The following is a 10,008-nucleotide window of genomic DNA, read 5'->3' as shown; positions in this document are numbered from 1 at the left end:
TGTTCTGAATCTGGAAGACACGACTGACATGATGCCTCTTCACAGAATCATGTGGAAGACCAAATCAAACTCAAGATTTAGAAATAAAAAAAGACAGATTTGTATATTAGTCTCAGATTAAACCATAAACCATTCCATTTCACTCAGGAACGGCGAATACATTTCACAATTGTGCAGAACGACTGAAATATTTAAAAACGTGTACATCGTGCATGCAGCTTCTGATGTGTTTTATGCTTATGGCTGGGAATTCTGATTCAGTTTAGGGAATCAGTTCGTTCAAATGAGTCATATAAAAGAACCGGTTCAAAAAATTAAATCTTGAGATGTTCAAAAGTCAGTGTGAAAACAAAACACGCACGCACCCCTGAGGAGGATTCTTGTCCAGCCAGCCCACTTTAATAACTGGGACGCTGGTGGAGTCGAGGTCTTCCCGAGGCGGCGGAGCACTAACGTGGCCTGTGTTTGGCAGGTAGATGCTGTTCTGAGAGCCGGAGATCGAACCCAAATCTTCGATCCATGAACCCCGTCTGAGAGAGAGCACCAAAAGAGAGAAGTGTTACATTATCACATTGCAACATGACATGAATTTCTCCTATTACCAAATCAGCGACAACTAACTAAACTGAACTGTACAATAACAATTCAGGAACGTACACATTTGCGTAATCGCTGTCAGCAGAAAAATAAAAGTGACTCACTTCTCGGACACTGACTCGTAACAGTTGGTTTCATCATCTAGTAGCTCGTCGTCGCTGCACAGGCTGCTGTAACGGGGTTTCGTTACCTTGGGAACCATCAAGGACATCTATTGGAGGAAGCAGCTGTCAATCATACAGCGTCTGTCGCTATTGGACAGTTCTGATGTGTTGGGAATAAAACAGCGTGTGAAAGGCTCTTGACGCACCTTGCTGGCCATATCTATGTGTTTAGCGTCTCTGCTGGGCTCACGCTCGTCATATTCATCTGAACTTTCATCCGAGTCCAACTCTACAGGGAGTCATGATGGACAGAATGAGGGAAAACAGTGAGAGATACTGAGAAACAGATAAATTTCAGTGCAACCTTTCTGTATCCCACAATGCAATGCGAGAGACTCGACCTTCCAAATGCTGTTTGATGGATGAACTGGAAGAAAAAGCTGATTTTTAACATCTTATTGACTCGTTATTCGATAAGACTGTCAAAAATAAGACACTTTTACACTAAATTGTGTTAAAAATGCAAAATTGCATATTAGGACCAAATGTAGCTTTATTTTCCTAAAAAAGAGTCACAGTCTGATTGGAGCTTGCAATTCTGACCAGACTGTTTCTTCAAAGCTGTTTCTTCTATTGCATGTTTTAGCAATATGAATCTAGCTATTAGAAAAAATAAATGATAATGATAATGAGACTATAGTAAGTGCCGATATACAGTAAAAGAAGGCACTGAGAAACAGGTTGGGTTGGTGTAAGACAGCGCTGATAAGCAGGATGTTTGCGCTCCGAACGTGATCGTCTCATCTGGAAACTCTAAACGCCGCTAAAGGCAAACTCAAACTCAAAAAAGATCTTGTTTACATCAAAACTGAAACCAAGCCGTTCACACAGAACGCATATTTCACGCATTTTCTAGACCAGTGATGGGCTAACTTGGCCCTTCCAGGCCACTTTCCTGCAGAGATTTGATCCAACTCTGATAAAACTCACCTGCCTGTAGCCTTCTAGTAGTCTTGAAGACAATGATTAGCTGGTTCAGGTGTGTTTGATTAGGGTTGGAGCTAAACTCTGAAGGAAAGTGGCTTGGAAGGGCCAAGTTTGTCCACCCCTGTTCTAGACAGACTTGCAATTACAAGGCTGTTTCTAGGCTGTTCTGGGTGTTTGCAGGCAGTTGTTAGAGTCTTCTCAGCATTGCTGACCGGTTACAAAGTGTTATAGATGGTTATCAGTACACTGACCCAAGAGCCCATTCTTCTTCGGCCTTTATTCACCGCCGTGTGGAGCACTTTTTATGATGGATGGATGCGCTTTATTGGACTTCTTTTGGACTATTAAAAAATAACACCCATTCACTGCCATTATAAATCTTGGAAGAGCCAGGACGTTTTTAAATACAACTCTGATTGGATTCGACTGAAAGAAGAAAGTCATATACACCTAGGATGGGCTTGAGGGCGAGTAAATCATGGGGTAATTTTCATTTTTGGGTGAACTATCCCTTTAAAGTCACGTTATTAAAGTTACGCCGGTTCCTTCTTCCCCGAGTTTTGACCTTTGTTACATTTACATTTTCCTTAAATCATCCTGGCGACCCGAGGGTTTGAAAACCACTGCTCTAGAAAGCCCCGCTCCCTGAATCCTAGGCTGTCAATCATGTTCACAGATAAGACGCAAACTAAAGCCTATTGGCTATTTTAAAAAAGTGGAACAAGGTCTTTGAAATGTCAACTTCTTGTTTCAACGAAGCATGAAAGAAACCGGCACCTGTCACAAACACACATCATGCTTTTGTGCCTGGTATTATGGTTATGGTGGTTTGTCACGCTAGAGTAACTGCTGATGAGGTTAAAGTCATGACATACTTTCTTTAGCATGCAGAGCAAACGGTAAACTCACTGTTTCTGAGCGGCGGCGGCAGCGGTGGGACGTCTCTCTTTGAGCTCTCGTTTGGAGGTCTGATCATTCGAAGCGGGACGTCTGGGACTCGATCCGTGCTGGGTGGATCATCTGCAGGAGAGCTGGAGGAGCAGACAGAGGAAGCTTCGTCATTACTCGGCTCACAGGACAGTCTGCTGAAGAGAGCGTCAGTCAGAGGATTCAACGCTAGCGGCAGACAGAGAGGAGCTTTATTCTGACTCTGAGAGAGAGATCAGGTTCGTGTCGCTGTACGTCTGTGAGTTCAGAAGCACCTGACGCAACAGGTTCCATGAGAGCTGATAGTGATCGACTAACACACCTGTACTGAGTCACTGCTTAACTTAAGTCAACATAAAATTGCAATGGACTTGACCTCATGTTTCTGCTCTTATTGCACATGATCTCTTTTCAAACAATTCTATGTGTATATTACATCATATCCATTCATCCATGTTAGCATGATAACTATAGGATTAACAAGAACAACAAAGTGTAAGCTGCTCAAGGAAATCATTATTAAATACAAGTTGTGCAATGCTTAATCAATCATTATTTTCATTATTTTACAATTGGTCAAAAGTTTAGAAAAAGAGAAACAACAAATAAGATGTTTTAATATTGTTGAAAGAAGTATCTTCTGCTCACCAAGGCTGCATTTAATTGTATCAAATATACAGTAAAAAAATAGTATAATATTATTAGAATGTAAAACAGCTGTTTTCTGTGTGAATCTCTGTTAAACTGTAATGTATTTCTGTGATGCGCAGCTGTATTTTCAGCATCATTCCTCCAGTCTTCAGTGTCACATGATCTTCAGAAATCAGTATAATATGCTGATCTGCTGCTCCAGAAACATTTCTGATTATTATCAATGTTGAACACAGTTGTGCTGCACAATATTTTTGTGGAAACTGTGATGCATTTTATTTTTCAGGATTCACAGATGAACAGAAAGTTCAGAAGAACAGCATTTATTTGAAATAATCACATTGCAACATGACATGAATTTCTCCTATTACCAAATCAGCGACAACTAACTAAACTGAACTGTACAATAACAATTCAGGAACGTACACATTTGCGTAATCGCTGTCAGCAGAAAAATAAAAGTGACTCACTTCTCGGACACTGACTCGTAACAGTTGGTTTCATCATCTAGTAGCTCGTCGTCGCTGCACAGGCTGCTGTAACGGGGTTTCGTTACCTTGGGAACCATCAAGGACATCTATTGGAGGAAGCAGCTGTCAATCATACAGCGTCTGTCGCTATTGGACAGTTCTGATGTGTTGGGAATAAAACAGCGTGTGAAAGGCTCTTGACGCACCTTGCTGGCCATATCTATGTGTTTAGCGTCTCTGCTGGGCTCACGCTCGTCATATTCATCTGAACTTTCATCCGAGTCCAACTCTACAGGGAGTCATGATGGACAGAATGAGGGAAAACAGTGAGAGATACTGAGAAACAGATAAATTTCAGTGCAACCTTTCTGTATCCCACAATGCAATGCGAGAGACTCGACCTTCCAAATGCTGTTTGATGGATGAACTGGAAGAAAAAGCTGATTTTTAACATCTTATTGACTCGTTATTCGATAAGACTGTCAAAAATAAGACACTTTTACACTAAATTGTGTTAAAAATGCAAAATTGCATATTAGGACCAAATGTAGCTTTATTTTCCTAAAAAAGAGTCACAGTCTGATTGGAGCTTGCAATTCTGACCAGACTGTTTCTTCAAAGCTGTTTCTTCTATTGCATGTTTTAGCAATATGAATCTAGCTATTAGAAAAAATAAATGATAATGATAATGAGACTATAGTAAGTGCCGATATACAGTAAAAGAAGGCACTGAGAAACAGGTTGGGTTGGTGTAAGACAGCGCTGATAAGCAGGATGTTTGCGCTCCGAACGTGATCGTCTCATCTGGAAACTCTAAACGCCGCTAAAGGCAAACTCAAACTCAAAAAAGATCTTGTTTACATCAAAACTGAAACCAAGCCGTTCACACAGAACGCATATTTCACGCATTTTCTAGACCAGTGATGGGCTAACTTGGCCCTTCCAGGCCACTTTCCTGCAGAGATTTGATCCAACTCTGATAAAACTCACCTGCCTGTAGCCTTCTAGTAGTCTTGAAGACAATGATTAGCTGGTTCAGGTGTGTTTGATTAGGGTTGGAGCTAAACTCTGAAGGAAAGTGGCTTGGAAGGGCCAAGTTTGTCCACCCCTGTTCTAGACAGACTTGCAATTACAAGGCTGTTTCTAGGCTGTTCTGGGTGTTTGCAGGCAGTTGTTAGAGTCTTCTCAGCATTGCTGACCGGTTACAAAGTGTTATAGATGGTTATCAGTACACTGACCCAAGAGCCCATTCTTCTTCGGCCTTTATTCACCGCCGTGTGGAGCACTTTTTATGATGGATGGATGCGCTTTATTGGACTTCTTTTGGACTATTAAAAAATAACACCCATTCACTGCCATTATAAATCTTGGAAGAGCCAGGACGTTTTTAAATACAACTCTGATTGGATTCGACTGAAAGAAGAAAGTCATATACACCTAGGATGGGCTTGAGGGCGAGTAAATCATGGGGTAATTTTCATTTTTGGGTGAACTATCCCTTTAAAGTCACGTTATTAAAGTTACGCCGGTTCCTTCTTCCCCGAGTTTTGACCTTTGTTACATTTACATTTTCCTTAAATCATCCTGGCGACCCGAGGGTTTGAAAACCACTGCTCTAGAAAGCCCCGCTCCCTGAATCCTAGGCTGTCAATCATGTTCACAGATAAGACGCAAACTAAAGCCTATTGGCTATTTTAAAAAAGTGGAACAAGGTCTTTGAAATGTCAACTTCTTGTTTCAACGAAGCATGAAAGAAACCGGCACCTGTCACAAACACACATCATGCTTTTGTGCCTGGTTATGGTGGTATGGTGGTTTGTCACGCTAGAGTAACTGCTGATGAGGTTAAAGTCATGACATACTTTCTTTAGCATGCAGGTCTACTCACGACATACTTTCTTTAGCATGCAGAGCAAACGGTCTACTCACTGTTTCTGAGCGGCGGCGGCAGCGGGACGTCTCTCTTTGAGCTCTCGTTTGGAGGTCTGATCATTCGAAGCGGGACGTCTGGGACTCGATCCGTGCTGGGTGGATCATCTGCAGGAGAGCTGGAGGAGCAGACAGAGGTCATTACTCCATTACTCGGCTCACAGGACAGTCTGCTGAAGAGAGCGTCAGTCAGAGGATTCAACGCTAGCGGCAGACACTTTATTCTGTTATTCTGACTCTGAGAGAGAGATCAGGTTCGTGTCGCTGTACGTCTGTGAGTTCAGAAGCACCTGACGCAACAGGTTCCATGAGAGCTGATAGTGATCGACTAACACACCTGTACTGAGTCACTGCTTAACTTAAGTCAACATAAAATTGCAATGGACTTGACCTCATGTTTCTGCTCTTATTGCACATGATCTCTTTTCAAACAATTCTATGTGTATATTACATCATATCCATTCATCCATGTTAGCATGATAACTATAGGATTAACAAGAACAACAAAGTGTAAGCTGCTCAAGGAAATCATTATTAAATACAAGTTGTGCAATGCTTAATCATTATTTTCATTATTTTACTATTGGTCAAAAGTTTAGAAAAAGAGAAACAACAAATAAGATGTTTTAATATTGTTGAAAGAAGTATCTTCTGCTCACCAAGGCTGCATTTAATTGTATCAAATATACAGTAAAAAAATAGTATAATATTATTAGAATGTAAAACAGCTGTTTTCTGTGTGAATCTCTGTTAAACTGTAATGTATTTCTGTGATGCGCAGCTGTATTTTCAGCATCATTCCTCCAGTCTTCAGTGTCACATGATCTTCAGAAATCAGTATAATATGCTGATTTGCTGCTCGAGAAACATTTCTGATTATTATCAATGTTGAACACAGTTGTGCTGCACAATATTTTTGTGGAAACTGTGATGCATTTTATTTTTCAGGATTCACAGATGAACAGAAAGTTCAGAAGAACAGCATTTATTTGAAATAGAAATCTTCTGTAACATTATAAATGTCTTTACGGTCACTTTTGATCACTTTAATGCGTCCTCGATAAATAAAAGTAGGGCTGGACGATATGGCCAAAATTGATAATGATATATTTCTTAATTTCGGTCAATATGATATAATTCCGATATCGATATGAACACTATTTATCTGAAATAGAAATCTTTTGTAACATTATAAATGCCTTTATCATCACTTTTGATACATTTTAAGCATCCTTGCTAAATAAAAGTATTAATTTCTATAATTTCTTTCCCCAAAAAATAATACAAATTATACTAAAAGGAATAGTGTATAATGTCACAAAAGCTTTTTATTTCAGATAAATGCTGATCTTTGGATCTTTCTATTCATCAAAGAATCCTGAAAAAAATTTACTGAACTGTTTTAAATATTGATAATCAGCAGATCAGCATATTATACTGATTTCTGAAGATCATGTGACACTGAAGACTGGAGGAATGATGCTGAAAATACAGCTGCGCATCTCAGAAATACATTACAGTTTAACAGAGATTCACACAGAAAACAGATATTTGAAATTCTAATAATATTTCACTATTTTTACTGGTTTTATTGTATTTTTGATCAAATAAATCCAGCCTTAGTGAGCAGAAGAGACTTCTTTCAAAAACATTAAAATTTTTGGCCAGTAGTATATTTGTTTGATAAACGTGTTCTAAATTCTAAACACAGCAGACAGTAAATGAGCTTTAAGTCTTACAGCAGTAAAAGAGATTCTGCAGTGTTTTCTCACACAACAAACTCTGTGTAATGTGAAGAAAGGGTGAATTGGGCCACGTTTCGACTGCTGTCTGACATTCACCCGACATTTAGAGAGAACACAGGAATTCCCAGGTTTATGTCAGCACTTGAACAGCATTTGTTGAACATTTATCAGACTAGAAACACATTTCCTGATGTGTGTTAAAGATCATGCCCATATGGACGGTCAAACAATAGTGTTTCCTGTGACCAGCGGAACAACTGACCATCAGTTTTAAAAACCAAAAGATCTGCTAAATACTGAGTTATGAATGAAGCCTTCACTAGCGCTTCAGCTCTGTAACATCAACCCTGTAACACACGCACACAAACACACGCACACTCACAAACACACAAACACACACATTCACAAACACACACACACACTCACAAACATGAGCTGCTGGGTTAATGAATATTAATCACGATGTCTGGGTTCGCCAGCCAATGAGATTGCTGTTCGTGCATTACTGAAGAAACCAGAAGTTGCTCTGCTTGTTCTTAAAGTCTGAATTCCTAATGAACTCCACTATTTTGAAAGGAAGATACAACAAAGAATAGAATTTACATGTAGCGCAAGCATACTATGTTGTAAGTAAGACTGTATTGCTCTCCCTCTTTTCAGATGTGTGAGAGAAACACAGAGCGCTCTCAGCTAAGCGCCTTCACACTAGAGTTTACGGTGTGTCAAATACAAAATAGTGCGCTTTAAAGACGGAGAGCGAAACGCTCAAGCACGCAGTGTTCAAAATGAGTGAAGGCAAGTGAAATATCGGTGTTAAACTTTTCAGGGTTTCTGCAGACATGAACAAGTTAAATTTAAGACCTTTTTAATACCAGCTTATATGAAATTTAAGACCTAAACCTGTAATGAAAATACTAATTTTATTACTTATTACTACGATATACAGTGAACTTTTCATGTCAGCAGACAATAATCCATACAAAATATCCCTGCAAAATAACTGCATCATTGAGATTTTTGGTGGAGTAAACAATTTATTCTGAAGCAATATTTTCATCAGTGTTCTATCAGCTTTTACATACTTAAATCTGCATATTTTTATTTACCTTTACAAAGGCCTATTTTTAACCAAATTATTACAATTTATCAATAAATTCAATATACACTATAGGACTGCTACCCTGCAAATAACAATAATTACAACTGCAATAAATAATGTTATGAGATTACTGTTTTAAATGCATTTAAGAATATATAAATAAGAAATGTTGAGGCGAAATGGAGTCCTTCATTCAACTGATTGAGTGTGTTATCATGCTGGTATCTTAAGGACCTTCGTGGACAGCTGACTCCTAAAGTTTTTAATATTATTCATATTCTGTGTGGTGGTCAGACAGAAATTAATCTTTTCCAATAAGTTTAAATTGATTTTTACCTTTTATGGGCATTTTACCTTTATAAAGCCATTTTTCTATAAGTGTGCATTATCTTTTGAGTCAAATTCTTACATTTAATCAGTGAATTAGAATATTAAAGTCATCTCAGTCAGTCTGTGCTCTATAAAGATAGTCACTATTAAACAAATTATAAACCTACTAAAACTGTAGTTTAAAATGAAGATGACTCCTGTCCTTTATTTATTTTCTCCATTTGAAAACATTAGACATTCTACATGTATTTTGCTTATTAATGTTGCTGCTGATGCTTTTTATAAATAAAATGTTTTTGTTTTTTTGTAATATGAAGATACATATGAACACCCATTTATAGAGCACAGACTGACTGAGATGACTGCAGTTTCACTAGCTCATGTGTCATTGTGAAAACAGAAACGCTGTGATTAAGTTTTTCCAGCTCATCTGAACACCTCATCAGACGGAGTGATGGAAAGCACAACGCTACTGGACTCTGGAGCGGCAGAAACCTTTCTGTACCTGTACTACACATGTAAAGCCAGATTTACCATAAACACACAACCCAACTGTATGGAAGAGGTTTATATATATATTTTTTATATATAATTTGTATATATATATACAATTTTTTTTTTTTTTTTAATAATTTTCAAAGTTTTTAAATTCCTTGTTTTATTGTTGTGATTATTGTTTTTATTTTATTTTATGTAAAGCACTTTGAATTACCATTGTGTATGAAATGTGCTATACAAATAAACTTGCCTTGCCTTGCCTTGCCTATATCTTCTATACAGGGATGCACCGATACCACTTTTTCCAGTACTTGCCCGATACCGATACTTTTATTTTTGGTACTTGCCGATACCGAGTACCGATATTTTTATTGCATTTATACATTTTTCAAATATTGGGTACAGAAACCAAAAGAGTATATATAATGTAGTTGGTTAACTTCATTTATCAAACAGACATTTATAGACACCTTCAACGTTTCTCACATCATCACAGTTTATTTGCTATAGTTTAGAAAATGGTAATAAAATATTTTATTTTATTTAATTTGTGTCAGAACAAATTCAACTTGATAATGTTAGATAACTTTGATAGAAAGGTATGTAATGGATTACAATAAACCAAAAAATTATTCAGACAGCTGTTAGTATGACAGTATTTACACAACTAT

The 10,008-nt window shown here is 38.0% G+C and overlaps 1 protein-coding gene across 2 annotated transcripts in view; it reads right to left on the bottom strand.

Annotated features, from left to right (window-relative positions):
• Positions 1–316: 316 nt before the first annotated feature.
• Positions 317–10,008, bottom strand: part of LOC107568465 (arf-GAP with Rho-GAP domain, ANK repeat and PH domain-containing protein 1-like) — a 34,098-nt gene continuing 24,406 nt past the window's right edge. The window contains exons 3-6 of one of the 2 annotated variants that reach the window (XM_016254437.1): positions 5,666–5,784; positions 3,943–4,025; positions 3,737–3,843; positions 317–530 (exon numbers count right to left, since the gene is read on the bottom strand). In XM_016254437.1, coding sequence (XP_016109923.1) covers positions 338–530; positions 3,737–3,843; positions 3,943–4,025; positions 5,666–5,784 — 502 coding nt within the window. In that variant the 3' untranslated portion in view covers positions 317–337. Of the gene's footprint in view, positions 531–701; positions 809–907; positions 991–2,597; positions 2,771–3,736; positions 3,844–3,942; positions 4,026–5,665; positions 5,785–10,008 lie in introns of both variants that reach the window. The other variant, XM_016254436.1, reaches the window with a different exon arrangement.

This window comes from Sinocyclocheilus grahami, unplaced genomic scaffold (genome assembly GCF_001515645.1).
Source record: "Sinocyclocheilus grahami isolate Dianchi unplaced genomic scaffold, SAMN03320097.WGS_v1.1 scaffold1247.1, whole genome shotgun sequence".
Lineage (NCBI taxonomy): Eukaryota > Metazoa > Chordata > Actinopteri > Cypriniformes > Cyprinidae > Sinocyclocheilus > Sinocyclocheilus grahami.
This window is presented reverse-complemented; position numbering and strand designations above follow the sequence as displayed.